This window comes from Setaria italica, chromosome VII (genome assembly GCF_000263155.2).
Source record: "Setaria italica strain Yugu1 chromosome VII, Setaria_italica_v2.0, whole genome shotgun sequence".
In the NCBI taxonomy this organism is placed as follows: Eukaryota; Viridiplantae; Streptophyta; class Magnoliopsida; order Poales; family Poaceae; genus Setaria; species Setaria italica.
The window spans coordinates 18397500-18414664 of NC_028456.1; the positions used below are offsets into that span (position 1 = coordinate 18397500).

General features: G+C 45.5%; 2 protein-coding genes across 4 annotated transcripts; one reads left to right on the forward strand and one right to left on the reverse strand.

The window, feature by feature from the left end:
- Window positions 1–455: 455 nt before the first annotated feature.
- On the reverse strand, window positions 456–1837 carry LOC101778741. The gene is made up of 2 exons (XM_022828763.1): window positions 1581–1837; window positions 456–1495 (listed from the first exon to the last, which is right to left on the reverse strand). Exons 1-2 carry the CDS (start codon window positions 1637–1639, stop codon window positions 457–459), a joined length of 1098 nt encoding a protein of 365 aa, XP_022684498.1. The 5' UTR covers window positions 1640–1837; the 3' UTR covers window position 456.
- Window positions 1838–7351: 5514 nt separating this feature from the next.
- Window positions 7352–15749, forward strand: LOC101756692 (protein MEI2-like 4). Of its 3 annotated transcripts, none has more exons than XM_004975403.3 (15): window positions 7352–7715; window positions 8312–8438; window positions 8677–8722; window positions 9344–9634; window positions 9975–10393; window positions 10472–10630; window positions 10867–10980; window positions 11066–11214; window positions 11424–11515; window positions 11573–12046; window positions 12275–12923; window positions 13021–13105; window positions 13215–13283; window positions 13797–13976; window positions 14935–15749. In XM_004975403.3, exons 2-15 carry the CDS (start codon window positions 8340–8342, stop codon window positions 15085–15087), a joined length of 2979 nt encoding a protein of 992 aa, XP_004975460.1. In that variant the 5' UTR covers window positions 7352–7715; window positions 8312–8339; the 3' UTR covers window positions 15088–15749. The 3 variants fall into 3 exon arrangements, with proteins under 3 accessions (XP_004975460.1, XP_004975462.1, XP_004975461.1); XM_004975405.3 differs by having other exon boundaries at window positions 11585–12046; XM_004975404.3 differs by having other exon boundaries at window positions 8683–8722.
- The last annotated feature ends 1416 nt before the right edge of the window (window positions 15750–17165 follow it).

A 17165-nucleotide genomic window follows, 5' to 3' on the forward strand; every position in this document is an offset into this window, starting at 1 on the left:
TTCCGGAATCCGAAGCAAGAAAAAGGCCACAGGGTGTGAAGAAGGCAAAAGAAGCTCTTAGACGAGGAGGTGGCGAAACTTGCATGGAGGCTTTGGACAAAATGTGGGCGAAGAAGGAGGCTTTTGACATGGAGAGAGAGAAGAAGAAAGAGGAGAGGTTACTGGCTTCACTTGAGGTAAAGAATAAGCGACTCACATTAGAAGAAAAAAAAGCTAAAGTGGACTTGATCAAAGAGGAAAAAGAAATAATGTCAATGGACATGAGCTCCCTCACCCCGCTGCAGAAGCAGTACTATGAGACGATGCTGCAGAAGATCATCGCTCGACGTTTGGCAAATTAAATTTAGTTCATGTTATTTAATAATTTGAGGAATCAGTAAACATTATTTTTTGTGTTTCAGAGAACCTTTTATTTATATGTGATTGAGACAACCTTTTATTGAAAGTACTATGTAGCTAATATAAATCTGGATGATGGTTCTGTAGGTGCTGGATGAGGTCTTCTTTCAACTGGAAATGTGTTTCCTGGTCTCTGATCCTTTTATGAGCATCAATAAATTCAGCAAGTGTTTGAGTAGCCTGGCCACGAGAAGGTTCCACATTTTGACCACCATAATCGAACTGCTCAATAGGGTCAACAAATCCTTCATCTTCAACAATCATATTGTGCATGATCACACAAGCCCTCCTGATCAATCCAAGTGTCTTTATGTCCCACAAGCGAGCTGGTCCTCGAACAATGGCGAACCTAGATTGCAAAACCCCAAAAGCTCTTTCGACATCCTTTCTCGCTACTTCTTGTGCTTTGGCAAAATATTTCTTCTTGTTCCCCATAGGTAGAGAGATAGACTTGACTAAAGTAGCCCATGAGGGGTATATACCATCTGCTAGATAATAACTCATAGTGTAATCACGACCATTAATGGTGTAGTTCACATCTGGAGCTCTACCCTCCGTCAGGTTCGCAAATAAAGGAGACCGGTGAAGGACATTGATGTCATTATGAGACCCAGGCATTCCAAAAAAATCATGCCATATCCAAAGGTCGTTTGAAGCAACAGCTTCTAAAACGATAGTGGACTTCTCCACATGCCCCTTGTACTGACCCTGAGATTCTACTAGACAATTCTTCCACGCCCAATGCATACAGTCGATGGACCCTAACATTCCAGGAAAACCATTTTTGTCACCGAGTGCCATTAAGCGTGCTGTGTCGGCCTCATTAGGATGTCTCAGGTACTCATATTCAAATACATCAACAATTGCAACAACGAACCTACGTAGGCTCTCAAGTGCAGTACTTTCGCCAATGTGAACATACTCATCTGTAGCATCAGCAGGAACCCCATATGTGAGCATACAAAATGCAACAGTGACTTTTTGGAAGCAACTTAATCCAAGTACATTGGCCGCATTTCTTTTTTGCACAAAGTAATCATCATGTGACTCAACAACATTCATTATGCGTATGAAAAGCTCCCTATTCATCTTGTACCTGAAGAAAATAAATGAAATTTCAACAAGACATATAATAGTTATGTGCATAGCACGGGGCTAATGAAAGGTGAATGAACACCAACCTCCAACGGAATAAATGTGGTCCGTATGTCGGATTATCCGCCAAATAATCTTGAAACATCCTTTGATGGCCGCCTTTTCTATCTCGATAAATAACAATATGGCCAAGGACATAACCACCATGTCTTCGTTTATGATCCGAAAACGTTTGCACAATTTGAGCAGCTGTGATGATGAAATAATCATCGTGATCTGAAGATGAATCGTCATCCAAATTCTCTTTGGAGAAGTGATTTGTAAGTACTCATGATGTAGACTAACCCGCCTGCAAATGACAATTGTGCAACTGAGAAGATCAAACAATCTGTACAGGATCCCGACCGCAAGTTATTGATCTAGGAAGCACGAACCTTGGATACCTGCAGTGCCTGACTGGGAGGACAACGGCTAGCTGCAAGGAAGATCCGGCGTCCTGGCGACCTCTCGTGGACTGGCAAGCTGGAAGGAAGATCCCGTCCGTGGCTTCCATGGCTTCCTAGAGATCAGCACCGGCGGCGACCTCGGGGAACCCTTGTCCGCGACCTAGCGACGCCGTGACCAAGAAACCGCGCGACACCTCCCGCGTGACCAGGCGACGCCACCAAGAGAAAAAGCGCGGGCAAAAAAGTATGTGGGTCCACAATTTTGGATTTTGGGAAACGAAATTTGCCAAACTGTTGGAGATGAGATCTTTTTTTCCTCCCCATATTATTTTGGACGTTGGCAAACAACAGAAATGAAAATTGCCAAACTGTTGGAGATACTCTAACCCTAGCACAGTAGCGCTCAAATCACAAATTCACTGCAGACAGCAAAGCAAAATTGTATGCAGGCATAAGGATGGCTTCTCGGGGAGGTTCATGATGCAACCGGACCAACGGAGCGGCTTCGCGTTGCACATCCCGCGGATCCCATGCCTTTCCACATCTTGCCCCGCATCGATGTTAATCTGATTAAACAACAAATTCCATTGAAAACACCTTCGATTGTTGGGGGAATAAATGGAAACAAGCAGCTGGGTGACGAACACAAACAGGAAAGGGGGGTGTGGGCGGCAACGAACTGCACGAATACAGCAGCAAAGAAGAATGAATCATCAAATCGCACAAACAATCAAGTAGATCAAGCGCAAAGAACAAAAAAAAATCTGGAGACAAACATCAGATCAGAGTGGGAAATCAGTGGAGAAAGGTGATGCAGCTACCAGCGAACACGCCCGTGCAGCTTCAGGGGAGAGGCGGCGGCAAGTGACAGAACAATGAGACGGAGAATTAGGGATAAGTACGGTCTTGGAGCGCGAAATCAGACCCGTTAAACACAGCGTACCCGAGGGAACAGAGGGGAAACAGAACTATGACAGCATGAATCTCGAAAAACATCCGGTGGATTAAAATTCGACAGATTTTTCAGAAATATCTGATGACAGATATTTAGCAAAACTCCTATTATAAATAACAATATTTAGTCTAAAAGGTCCATAATATCTAGTTCGATTGTAGGCCCTCGAAATTATAGAACCGGCACTGCACAGAACGAAGGCATCGGAGTGACCGCATGGCATGACGGCATCTTGGCTAGTCCCGTCTTTTGCTTCTGGCCTGGTGGCCTGGCCTGGTGCGTGCATCCACGGACACCACTCCTGCATGCCCCGGTCGACACGTCAAAATAAGGATAGGGATCCTATCGTCGCCAGAAAGGAAGCACCAGGATATAGAGAGCGAAGCGAGATAAGAAATAAAACCGCACTCGGCCGTGTCCTGTAGTTGGCGACGAGGATTGGAGTGAGATCAGTGTGCTACCTGCTGCCCTCTACCAGATTCCAATGATTCAATGACCACTTTATCAAAAAAAAAAGATTCAGTGACCATCTTCGTTTCTGTATTTTTGGCAAGGCTCCTTTGTGAACAGGGCTATACCGTCAGTTCCTTTTTTCCCCCAGGCCCTACTCTCTTCTCTCGCCCGTATGGCCTCTGTTCTGTGGGTGTCCACCACGAGTCACGCGAGTACTCGAGGAGAGGGAGGCCCGACGGCCGGAACCGTGAGAGACTGTGAGATGCCCGTGTCGCAGGCCCGTACCTACGTTTTTTTTTTTGCCCTGGTGCAAAATATAAAGTGGGGTCTAGACTTCCTCATGTAATACCATAAGTATTCATACAAAACGATTAAATGACGAATCTTACTTACTGGTAAGTTCTTAGCTTCCATTAAAAAGCATCATTCTTCTAGTATTCTTCAAAATAGACACAGTATTACATTACATGCACCTTCTCAGCGAATCACGTGATCACGCCTTCATGCAGTAGCTTCTGTTGTGAAGAAGTCAGACCTGCCGTCAGAGTCCCAGAGGTGGAGTCGCTGCCTGCATGCAGGGTTGATTGCGGCGGTAGCTTCGTAGAATCGCAGTTCGCGCGCAGCTCGGCGAGACGGCGACTCGGCAAGATTGCGGCGGCTGGCGGCGCTCACGCGATCTGGCGATTAGATTTAGAATCCTAATCGGCAGACGGCAGCCTACAGGCCAGGCCTGCTAATCGGAGTATCGATCTATCGGACGGTTATGGACTCCTGGTCCGGCAACACGCAATAAGCCAATGACGCAACAGATTCTCCAGGTCAAAAACTCAAAAAGTTGCATGCAGGCCTGGTCCGCTGGTCGCATGCAGAATTGCAGATGCAGGCAGGAATAGAGTTACAGAGGCTACCAGGCACCAGACTACGAGAGGGAGGTCGACACATGAGGACCTCAAAATTGGAGGCCTGGTACAGTTGATCCACTTGCCATGGGTGATGTACGGGCCTGCTGGCGTGTCGATCAGGATATTCATCAACAGAGGCAGAGGGGTTATTCGTCAAGCATTCAGCAATGGTGGCAGTTTCATGGAACGAGCAGAAGAACGTCGTCGCGTTACAGTTTCAGAGCGCATGGGGAAAAGAAAGGGCAGAAAGAGAGACGGGGATGGCTAGCCGAGGGAACGGATAGAGCAGTTCGGAAAAGACTGCCCCCCAACCCAATTACCCAACCAATCCCCCATCCCATGAGTTCAGCCGGGCCCACAATCTCTGTCTCTCTCTGGAGGCAAGCCGCAAGCACACAGCATTCATCGGGTGGTCCGAAGCCGGACGCGCCCACGGCCCACCGGAAGCACGGGAGTACGGGACGCGGCCGAGGCGCCGACGCTCGGGGTCTGGCGGGACCCGCCGTGCCTGCTGCATCGAATCTTCGGAACGGACCCGTGACCTGCTCGAGCTAGCACGCACGCACGGGCCCCGGTTCCCGACCCTCCGCTCTACCCATCCCACCGCCAGGCGGGACCGGTCGTGAGGAAAACCAGCGGCGTGGCGACACGCGTCCCGCCGGGGGGCCCCGCCGCTGAACGCGACAACGCGAGGCCGGTCTCGTCATGGAAAACGGCTATCCTATCCTCCGAGGATAGGCGGGACCCGCCAAGCGGCGACCGCCGTTTCCTTTTTCCGCCCGTCCCCACATGATGCCCCCCGGTTATTCGAACCCGCTGGGCGCCGGGCGCCGGGCGCGGGAGGAGACGCACGGAGTTTGGCTGCTTGTGCAGACGTGGCATGCTCCAACTGCGATGCGATGATTTCAGTGGGAGAGGGTGGTATCATGGTATCAAGGGAAGAATGTGTTTCTATTTCCTTCGCGCAAAAGAAAAAAAAAACTAGCTAATTGCTGATAAGGATGACTGTATTCTTGTCCATCGAGTCCCCTTATTAATTCCTCTTTTGAAGCATAAACATCTTTACATATTCCAAAATAATTCCAAAATAAGCACTCGAAAAAACGACAAAGCAGTGTGAAGAAAACATGACCGGCATTACGAAGCGAACTACCCGTGTAGCAAGCATCTCAAGTTTAGGGCATATTTGGTTTAAGCTCCGTAGTCCTGCTAAATTTTGGTCATGATCAAATCGTGGGTAACGTCGAAACATTGGTAAACTTGTGTTTGGACTGTAACCCTACCAAATTTTAGTCAGAACACATTCAACTTCTTAGTATGATATGTGGAGTCCACATGTTATTATAATTTTTTTCATTGAAATATAGTTACCTGACATCTTGTTTTGTAGATTTAATTATGAAGAATACAAATATGAAAATAGAATGGTAATTAGACGAGGCATTTAAGAGATTTTCAGCCTGCTCGCTAGTGCTGGCTGGCTTTTGAAGTTGTGAGTGCCACGTCCTGCCAAATTGTTGGCGAGCAGTTTGCCCGCCTGTGTTTTTACCCACGCCTGTGTGTATTTTGGTTTGGCAGACGTTGGCGTGCCAACTGATGGTAACCAACCAAGTATGCGCCAATTCGTGAGGGCACATCAATATTTTGTTTGGTCAGCGTTGGCCGTAAACCAAACATACCCTTAGGAAAAACGCAGGAAAATTGGAGGTTTTCGTTCCAGAGAAAAGGAAAGCTATGAATGGAATGGAGGAAAGAGCGAGAAACTTTCCTGAGGAAAGGCGATGTACTTTTGGAGGAAGGAAAAATGTGGTCAGAGCTGAGGGAAATTTTCCTATGACGCGCGCGCGTGCCGCCGCACACTAATCAAGCTTACCCGGAGTAGTTCTTCCTTGTCACTATCGCTGTGCTACAGTTCACTTCCACGAGAGAACAAGAACAAGAGCTCCAAACCAACAAATCAAGAGAAAGATATAAAAGGAAACAAGTATCTATTTTCTCCCAACGAAAGGAAACAACAACACCAACTACACAAATCTTCTAGGCTATGGTAATGATTGAAAGGTCCATGGGAAAAGGTTGAAGAAGATAAGGACGGGTATATTCTGTATAGATTCAGTCCTTGGACCATGGGTCCACACGTAAGAGGGCAAGTGATAGACAGCTTGTAGTCTAGTCCATACTATCCGCTAGTTAATGCGTTAGATCAAATGCTAATGAGTTTTATCGTCTATGTGATCATCTAATTCATGTGTTATAAATTTCTACGTTCCAAACACCTTATTTTGTGTGGTTTCTGTGTTGTTTTAATCCTCTATTTTGCTACTATATTTCTATCCAATTCCTTTATTTTTCTTTATTTTTCTCAATTCCTCTGTGTTTTCATTCCAAACAGACCTCAGGTTCCGCATGCGTTTAAGGGGCGTTTGGTTCCTCGAGTTAAAGTTTAGAGGACTAAATATGAATTAATTATAAAACTAATTGCACAAATGGAGGCTAAACGGCGAGACGAATCTATTAAGCCTAATTAATCCATCAATAGCAAATATTTACTGTAGCAGCACATTGTCAAATCATGGACTAATTATGTTTAATAGATTCGTCTCGCTGTTTAGCCTCCCTCCGTGTAATAAGTTTTATAAATAATCTATATTTAATATTTCTAATAATTATCTAAACGTTCGATGTGTGTTAAAAGTGTGCTAAAAATAAGCTACGAAACCAAGCGGAGCCTCAGGCTTTCAGCTCGAGCGGTCGAGCCGATCGTCCTCGTCTCGATGTGGTCCAGCTCGCGGCGTCCCTATCCTTCTCACTGACGCGCCTGACGGACCAAAAAGATCACACGTCACCGCGCCAGCCTCACTCACTGCCCCAACTGCCCCCGCGGGACCCACACCAATAATTCCGCTCCCGTCGGAACGCCGCTTCCCACCACCACCGCCACGTCGGTCCCCCCACCCTTGCATCAACCAAGCAGTCTCACCGACACATGGGTCCGCCGCACGAGAGCCCACCTGCCATCCACGTGGCCAAGCTGGCGCCTGCGCTATCCGGCACGATATAATTCGCCCGAGCGTCGAGCGCCCCTCCTGTTTCGCGTTTCCAATTTCGTAAAATAGTAATATAATATTCTGCTCTTTTAAAATTCGTTTCGGTGCTTCGCCTCTGCTCCTGTCTTCGTCTCGCCACCGCCAGACCACCACAACCACCACAACCACCACCTCGCCGGAGAAGGCTCCCGGCGAGCTCGCGGCGAGCTGTGGGGGGAGCGGGAGAGGGCGCGAGTGCTGGAACTGGAATGGGGACGGACTAGAGCTGTGCTGCCGCCCTGCTGCCTCTCTAGGCTTCTGTAGGACGGACTAGAGCCATGGAGCTTTCTCCCTCGCTCGCCCCTGTGCCCACCGGTTGCGTGTTCCCGTCGAGCTCCCGGCTGTGACCGGAAAGGAAGGGGATCCAGGTGCCCAACTGGTGAGACCGTCTCTCTGCGATTTTTACTCATTGTTTGGAATTTTGGATGTGCTTTGAGCTGCTCGTGCGGTTTTTCAATTTGGGCTCGACGGTTACCAGCTTTTCTGGAAGCAAATGGCGCTTGAATCGCGGGGAGTTTCGCGTGATTTTGGTTCCACCGCATGATCTGAGCTCGGTTCCTTGATGCGGTTTGCAGAACCTTTCTTTTTCTGTTCCGGCTTTTATTTCGATCACAAGTTGCTTGTGTGCTTTCCGTGCTCTTCGAGGTCGAGGTCCCTTGGTCAATTAATTTTCCCCGTCTTTTTCTGCACACTTTTTTTTACTACCGCCAAATGTTGCTGGAGCCCATAGTTTCGCACGGAATTTCGCACAAACATTTTTTAATCGGTAAAAGCGAGCGCTTCTGATCCGGAATTTTTAACCCACCCAAAACTGTTGGTTTCTGCCAAGTGTCCCGTGTCACCGATTTTCTTTCGAGACCCCAATTTCCGCGCGCTTCTTCATCAAGCTTTCGGTTTCCATGCCCTGAAATTTTGATCCGTTTGAACTGAGCTCCCGGAAGCGTTGAAACTTGGTGCGTTTGCTTGCGCTATTAGGTTAGCGGTGAGGCGCAGCGCCCGCAGGATGCCAACCGAGCAGAGGCGCCGCATGCCCCCGACCCACTTTCTTCCGGCGGGGTCTGAATCGTCCCCCTTCACTGACGAGCTTGGGTTGCGTCCTGAGGTGAGCCCGGCTGTACTTGCCAAATTGCTGCTTCAATCCTTTCATGAACTAGGCGTTTGCCCCTGGAAGGATCTTTTTGCACTAGTTGAAGCTTGAAATGATGGGTAATGATGGTTCGCACTCATATATGTTTTCTGGCGAAGCAGTAGCTTTTTAGTTTTACTGCCCATGACCTAGTTACTATGATGCACAACTAGAACTAGGCTAATTCATTTCATCATGCCAAATTCTTTTGTAGAGGCAGGTTGGAGTTTTGAAGCAGGGTTGCTTTCCTGAGAATGTTGGTGAGTAACTGAAATTTGGTTCACATTGTGGTTCAATTAATTTCTCTTGGTAACCTTCCTCTGCCTAAACAAAATTGTGGCAAGTAGAAAACTACTTGCAGGCTACATCCTGTGTTCAACCAAGTTAATTTCTTGGACCACATTATACATCAAAATATCTAGATGTCCCACATCGTCAAATAAGAATGATGTTACCAGATTATCATCAAATGTGTCTTTATTCATTATAATTTTGTTAATTTTTTTCCACAAACCTCTTAGAAAGAGTAAAGATGAAAATTGTGCATGGTTGACCGTGTTATACTCTAAATGACAACTGAATCAGAACGGAAGTGGTAGTCGGTCTATGTGGGGGCATTCATGTTTCTTCAGTTTGGACAACTGATTGAGCAAGATCTGAGGATGTGTATACCATTTTCCAGAAAGTTTTAGGTAGCTGCATTTCTATGGAGGGGCACACTGCTGATTTAGTTGCCAACTGTTTTCCTGTGGTGTCTTGGCAGTATTGCCTACACAGTTCTTCATTAAACATTGCTAGTTTTGCTTCATCTTACTTATTTGGGTTGGTGTCACTGTTGTTTGATGGCCGATGGTGACTGATTTATCTTTTGCTCCAAACAGGCAGATTTGCATGTTCTCCAAGTGGAGCAGTAGTGAATCAGTTAGATATGCAGCCATACAAGCTAATGGACCAGAAAGCCCAGTTTGGCCTTGACGACAAGTTGCTCGACCAAAGAAATGTTAACCTGCCACCATCTTTCTGGAGAGCAGATCAAAATCATGTACACCAACGTGATTCTTTTCCCAAGCTGTTGGTTTCACCTCTGGAAGGTAGAATGGGAAGTTTAAATGGGACCCAATATGAAAGCGGACTTTTTTCCAGCTCCCTTCCAGACATTTTTGACAAGAAAAGTGAGCCATCATACTTTTGTCTCTTGCATTTTCTTTTACTTAGTCTATTTTGTCATACTGAACAATGTGCTGCTTGTTTGTACCTGCAATAGCTAAAGCATCCTTGCATGAACATAAAAATGAAGAAAGAGTCTGTGAAGCAGTTGGAGAAAGATGAACAAAAGAGAATATAACAAAACGAATTTACTCTACCTTTTTCCTTTAAGAATCTTTCTCCTTTATTCACTGTGCATTTCCACTGGCTTAGTGAAATTTCAACTTTCATACTACATCCAAGCCAAAAAGAAAGAAGTGTTGTTTTTGCGGCAATTTCATATTGTTTTCATTTGCTATGGTGCAGTGAGATTAACACCAAAGGACAGTGTTGTCGGTCAGCTGGTTGAAAAAGTCGATCACAACCAAGCAGATGATGAGCCTTTTGAGATGACAAAGGAAATTGAGAACCAAATAATTGGCAACCTGCTCCCTGACGACGATGACTTATTGTCAGGTGTTCTTGGTTGTGTTGGGTATAATACCCAAGGTAATTATCAGGATGACATTGAGGATGATATATTTTGTACTGGAGGTGGAATGGAATTAGAAGCAGATAGAAATGAAAAACTGTTTAAAGTTAATGGTGGGGTCGATTATAGTCATACTAGGTCAAATGTCCAACTAAATGGTAAATGCACTTATGCGGAACAACCTTCGAGAATCCTTATTGTTGGAAACATTGATAGCAATATTGAGGATTCTGAATTGAAATTTATATTTGAGGTAAGTCTTCCTTTTCAGCTAGATACACCTTGTGGCAAATGGTTTAAGTAGTCTAATGATATTTACTTTCCCTTTTAGCAATACGGAGACATGCATACACTTAATGCTTCTAGCAAACATCATGGTTTTGTGATAGTATCTTACTATGATGTAAGATCGGCTGAAAATGCTGTGAGGGCCCTTCAAAGAAAGGCAATCAGACATAGGAAACTTGACATACGGTACTCCATTCCAAAGGTATTTACATGATATTATGCTGTTTTCTAAATTCTAAAACATACTTTCGTTGTGTCTTTTCTACTTTGTTGCGAGGGTATATACTTTGTTATGTTGTTACAGTGTTTCTTGTTTATTTGTTTAACCTGAGTCCATCTATGAAATTGCCTATATTTTGCCAGTTGGCACTGAAACTATGAGAATATTTGCAAGTTTGATAACTACTACACAATCTAATGGTGACTCAATCCTTTTAGGACTATCCTTTGGAGAAATATATCAACCATGGCACCCTAATACTCAACCTTGACCCCTCAATAACAAATGATGATCTTCACCGGATATTTGGTGTCTATGGTGAAATCAAGGAGGTATGATGTCGTGATCAAAACATATAATCTTACATCAACTAGCTCTAAATTCAGGTGAAACATTGCTAAATGACTTTCCTTGCAGATTCACAATACTTCAGACAACGATCGTCACAAATCAATAGAGTTTTTTGATCTCAGAGCAGCTGAAGCTGCACAATATGCCTTGAACAGGAGTGATATTGCAGGAAATAAAATCAAATTGGAGCCCAGCTGTCTGGATGGTACTAAACGGTAATATTATGTGACCACTTTACATCTCTAAGGGCCACATTCGATACTGGTTATATTCACTTTTCAACGGTTATGTGTTTCACTTTTCAACGAGCCTCTTGTTGATACATCACAAAAAACCCAGTCACCAACACCTAAACCACATTTGTAATTTTGTATATGTAGTCACAATGATCTTAAATTATTAATGTTAGTTTTCTGTGTGGCAGTTTGATGAAGCAGACGTCTCGCGCGTTGGAGCAGGAAAGGTTTGGTGTATGCAAACTAGGAAGCCCAAACAGTCCTTTGTCAACATACTTTGGTATGTATTTTTATTTCTAAAATTGAACCATCTGTTGTATTTTCTGACCTGTATAAGACATAATGCAAGGTTCCGTCAAAATGGCATCAATCAGATCCACTGGCCCAGAAAGTGGAACTGTTCAGGTTTTGCGTTCTAGAGGTCAGACACCGATAAACCAATTCAGAGAGGGAAGAAGTTTTCTAGGTCTTCCCTCAACTACCATACCAAGTAGGTCCTCTCCTGTTGGAATTGCAACTGCAGGATCAGAAAGCAGCCACTATGCTCTTGATGAGCACTGCCATTCACTCGAAAAGATGAATGGACAGAACAATGAGCGAATGGATTATGGCGTTCAAGAGAGTAGCGGTTTCCATCCTCATTCTCTCCCTGAGTTTAACGGTAGACTAAACAATTGTGGCCCTTATAACTTCTCAATCCCATCTGTTGGTGTTAAGAGCAACGCTAGAGCTACTGAAGCAATGGACGCCAGACATATTTACAGAGGAGGTTCTGGGAATCTCCGCAATCAATCTTCTACCCATACTGAAGGTATAAACTACTAGATCCTGGTTCTCTTATTTGGTGATCTAGATGTAGTATTTTTCGAGTACCCATATTAGGTGCATTTGCATCGTTTTTCTCCCCACCTTCCAATGATTTCTCAAAATGCCATCTGACAAGCATGGATGCTTTGATGTTGATTACAAGAAACCTTCTGTATGGTTACTATAATATGCTAAATGATTGCTTACTTGGTCTAATATTTTTTTTTCACAGCACTTGGGATTTCAAGAATTGGCAGTTGCCCTCTCCATGATCACGACCTAGCTCAGAGTAATTCTAATAACTTACATTGTCAGCCTTCTTCTCCCATGCTATGGTCTAGCACAGGCCCATCTATCAATAACATACCATCTCACCCGTTGATGAAATTGCATGGATTTTCAAGAGCACCGTTGCGCATGCTTGATAATATCATCCCTATGAATCACGAACATGTGGGATCTTCCCCAGCTTTCAATCCATCAATTTGGGATAGACGTGGATATTCGGGGGAGATGATGGAAGCACCAGGCTTCCATCCTGGGAGTGCTGGAAGCGTCATGGGTTTCTCTGGCAGCACACATCTGCATCAGTTGGAGACCAATGGTATGCACAATGGAGGGACTTTCATGGACCCAGCTATTTCTCCTGCACACATGAGTGCTCCATCTCCTCAGCAAAGGGGCCATATGTTCCATCGAATGAGTCATATGGCTCCGATTCCATCCTCATTTGATTCAGCTGGTGAACGGATGCGGATCCGAAGAAACGAATCGAATGTAAATCAATCTGACAATAAAAGGCTGTTTGAGCTTGACATTGACCGCATAGTCCGGGGCGAGGACTCCCGGACGACATTGATGATAAAGAATATCCCAAACAAGTATATATCTGGGATTTATTATAGTTTTCTATGCAAGAGCCTCTATATTTTAAGTCATGCAAGTTTTGATGTTCCCATAAACCTTATGGTGATGCAGGTACACATCAAAGATGCTTCTGGCTGCTATTGATGAAAGTCACAGGGGAATTTATGATTTTATATACCTGCCAATTGACTTCAAGGTGTGTGGTTCTGCTCTTAGTCTCTGTTAGTGGATATTTCCTTAATTTTAGTTGCTTCAATGTTACTGGCATATTTGTTGGACTAACCATTAACCATCTCCATTTTCAGAATAAGTGCAATGTTGGTTATGCATTTATTAACATGATCAATCCTGAGAATATTGTTCCATTTTACAAGGTGAGATTTTGCAACATATCAAGAACTTGCCATGTCGGTTTTAGTCTATTCAATAATAATTTTTTTGTGCCCTGGGCTCATTTTCATGTCTACATTCTCTTTGATTTTTTTTTGTGCATTCGTCAAGAAAGAAATATTATTGGTGACTGTTAGATATAGATAGTCTCAAGTCGTTTCTTGAGAATTTCTGGTTGTATGTTACTTGCTACTTTATGATGTTTAATGGTACTCTTTTTGTTTCACAATACAAGGTAAGGTTTGACTCGTGGTTTGAATGCCATACTTTGACTGGCAATGCATCTTATATTACAAGTTCAAGGCCATAAAGATCAACACCATACGGAAAGTGCTTTAGATAAAAATCCAATGACACTAAAGTTTTATCCCACAATCTACAAACTCTTTCTCTAAATGGTAGTCAAAGATTATGAAGTTTCAATTTTGGAATGCATGTGCGCCTTGTGAATAAAAATGGACAAAGTACATGAATTTTAATGCATCTGTGTCTTACAGACATTTAATGGGAAAAGGTGGGAGAAGTTCAACAGTGAGAAAGTGGCATCACTTGCTTATGCTAGAATCCAAGGAAAATCAGCTCTAGTTGCTCATTTCCAGAACTCAAGTTTGATGAATGAAGATAAACGCTGCCGCCCTATACTCTTCCACTCTGATGGTCCCAATGCAGGAGATCAAGTATGCTCTCTACTTGTCCATCTATTTCTATTATCTGTTGTATCATGGTATATGATGACTGATTGACTGGCAATTCCTGAACTCTGCTCTGAATGCAATTCTGGTGTAAGTTGAAATATGCTAGTTCAACCACGCTTTGGTTATTCTGTCTTTTCATTATCACATATCTATATCCTCTTGTCCTGCATCAGCATTGGCTGGTCTATTTATGCACATCACTGTCATCCTTAGTGAGTTGTTTCTACTCGATGAGCATAAATCTCAGTGTTTATATTTCCTATGGCCATACCAGTTTTCTTGTTTCCCTTTTGTGATTGATGAAAGTATGTTTGATGGTTATCTTTCGTTTTTCAACTCTTTAGACAAGGTTACCACAAATTGTGAAACTTTGCCACACTTTCTGTGGCAGATGTTTGGTTTGTGCTACAGTTATGGCATAACACAGTTTTTCAGCTATAGACCCAATTGTCATTAACTCAACTTTTAGCCAAACTGTCAGCCATACTGTTATGGTCGGCAAGACATGCTACAGGAAGAGAAGGGGCAAGTTAGTGGCAGGTTAGGAATAGAAAGGCGGTTGGACCACTCGTGCCCCTTGGTCATAGGACTTTTTGTAATCAGATTGAATTCTATCTATATAAAGAATCAATCTATTAGGTTACTTAGGAGTCAAGTCATCTCCCCTATATATACGAGGAAATATTGTACTTTGAGAATTAAGAAGTAATTAGGGATTTATCCCTTCCACCTTCCCGTTCTCTCTCTCTCTCAGCCCTCTTTCCTGCGCCTATGGCTGTCCCCCTCTCTAAGTCCCTAACACATACCTTAGACCAGGTTTGGCTAAGGGCACGCCCATGTGGCAGTGTGGACGAGAACCAAGCAGACCCTAATAGTGTGAATATTCTGTTTCTGTTTCATCTTTTTGCATTTTCAGTAACTTCTTTTTGTCTTTCGTCAGGAACCATTCCCTGTGGGACCAAACGTCCGTTCCAGGCCTGGGAGGTCCAGGATTTTGAGCTGGGAACAAAACCACCATAACGTCCTATCTGATCACGCCAAAGGCGAGACTCCTCCATTGCCAGTGATTACTGATCCTACGTCCGTCGCATGAAGCACTAACCACACTCTGCAATCCATTTTTTATTTCCGAATTTGCATCTCCCACCCTTTCGCTCTTTTGGTGTATGTAGCTATGTCTACTTCAGCACAGTATTTGCGGACCAGAGGCTCCCAAAGATGGTTGCAAATTTTTTCAGCTGGTAATAAACAAGGAGGTGGATGCTGTGCTGCTCAGTTTCTCCTGATCGAAGCCGTGCGGTTAACCATTAACTGAATGTTGCTGCTGTGAAAGGCGAAAGGCGCAGGGAGTGCTTCGAGGTTTCGGGTAGTACTGTATGATGTAACCCAGTGTTGTACAGGTTGTCCGGTAAGAACGCCGTTTGTAGGGGAGTAATTCTTTTTGGGTGCTGTTAACTGTGCAAGTCACACGCTGCCCGTGCATTCTGTTAGCCATGTGCCGTCTTTGACCCTACTGATAAGTGTTGCCTGCACCATCTTCACTGCTTCGATGATGCAGCCGAATGCCCGAGTGCCATCATGTTGCAAATATACAAGTCTGATGTTATGATCTGATTTTTTTTATGTTGCGACATCAATTTTTATCTTTTTCCGGTTGTTGCAGCAAGTAGTTTGTAACGTTATAATCCTTGTTTTCGAAATGTATCAATATTGTTATTGTATAATTCCCATCCTTTGTTCAAAGCATTGATTTTAGTTGTTGTGTGTTAGCCTTTCTTTAATGTTTTATATGTATTTTAGTATGTTTCAATAGTTGATTTTTGCAAAATTACAATTCTTAGATAAAAGGGGGATTTCGAATTGGATGTTGCGCGAAACATCTACATTTGTTGGGGTGGAAATTTATTTTTATTCGTTCAATCGGATGTCAATGAACTGATATTTATATTTTGATTGAATTTTGGGAAAGGTAAGCGTCGATGTTTTTTTTTCACATTGCAATGGACTAGAAAAAATTATGCGAATCGGACTTCCGGCGTTACGGGAAAAATTCTGATCTGTGGGCTGATCCATCGGCCGCGACCCAAATTCCACGGCCTCCACATCGCAACCGTTGGATGAGCACACGGAAGGTTTCAACACTAAATAAACCTAAGAAACGGCCGATCGCCATGTCAGTGAGGCTAATCGAGGCGATGGAGTCCGGTCACCACGACGGCGATCGCAACCCCAAGCGGCGCCGCCTCTCCGACGGGTCCTGCTCCGGCGACCACGCTGACTGGCTCTGCGCCCTCCCCGACGAGCTCCTCATCGCCATCCTCTCCCGTGTTGGCGACTCCCGAGCCGCGGTGTCCACGTCCGCGCTCTCGCGGCGCTGGCGACGGCTCGACCCCGCCCGCTGGATCCCCGCGTTCGGCTTCTCCGTCGGCGACCACCTCCCGCCAGAGTACGCGGGGACCCTGCACCGCTACCGCAATGGCGGCGGAGGCGACGATGACGCGCGGTGGGCGCTCGCCCAGCGGGTCGCCGCCTGCGAGGACCGCGCCATGGTGGCCTACGTGCGCGGGCTCGCCCGCTTCCTCTGCACTCCCGAGCGGTACCCGGCCGCTAGGTCCCTCAGGCTCGAGTTCTTCCTCACGGCGCCGCCGCGGGAGGACCACGACGGCGCCTCCGCCGCCGCCGCCGGGAGGGCCATGGCCGCGTGCCTCACCTCCGCCTTCCGCTGGCGCAAGCTCGACCGCCTGGCCGTCTACGCCTTCCCGCGGAGCGCGGCGGCGGGCGGGGCTGGAGCCGAGAACAAGCAGCCCGCCCACGTGTTCCCGGACCCGGAGCCTGTCCAGGCTCTCCTGACGGCAAGCCGCCTCGCGACGCTCCACTTCAAGAACTGCCTGGCGCAGAGCGGCCATGGCTACGGGCTCCTGTTCCCCGCCCTGACGAGCCTCCCGACTTTTTTATTTTTTAGCCCTTTTTTGAAAGATTCGCACAAATAGATCCCTAGCGGAACCAATTCCAAAAATGGACCCTTAGCTTGGCGCCATCCACGCTGGCGCCAAGCTACAACGTCTCGGCGCCAGCCATCCTAGCGCCAAGGTCTGTACATAGCAGCTGACGGGGATGCCGACGTGGCGGGGCCTTGGCGCCATGGATCTGGCGCCAAGCTGGCGCCGTAGG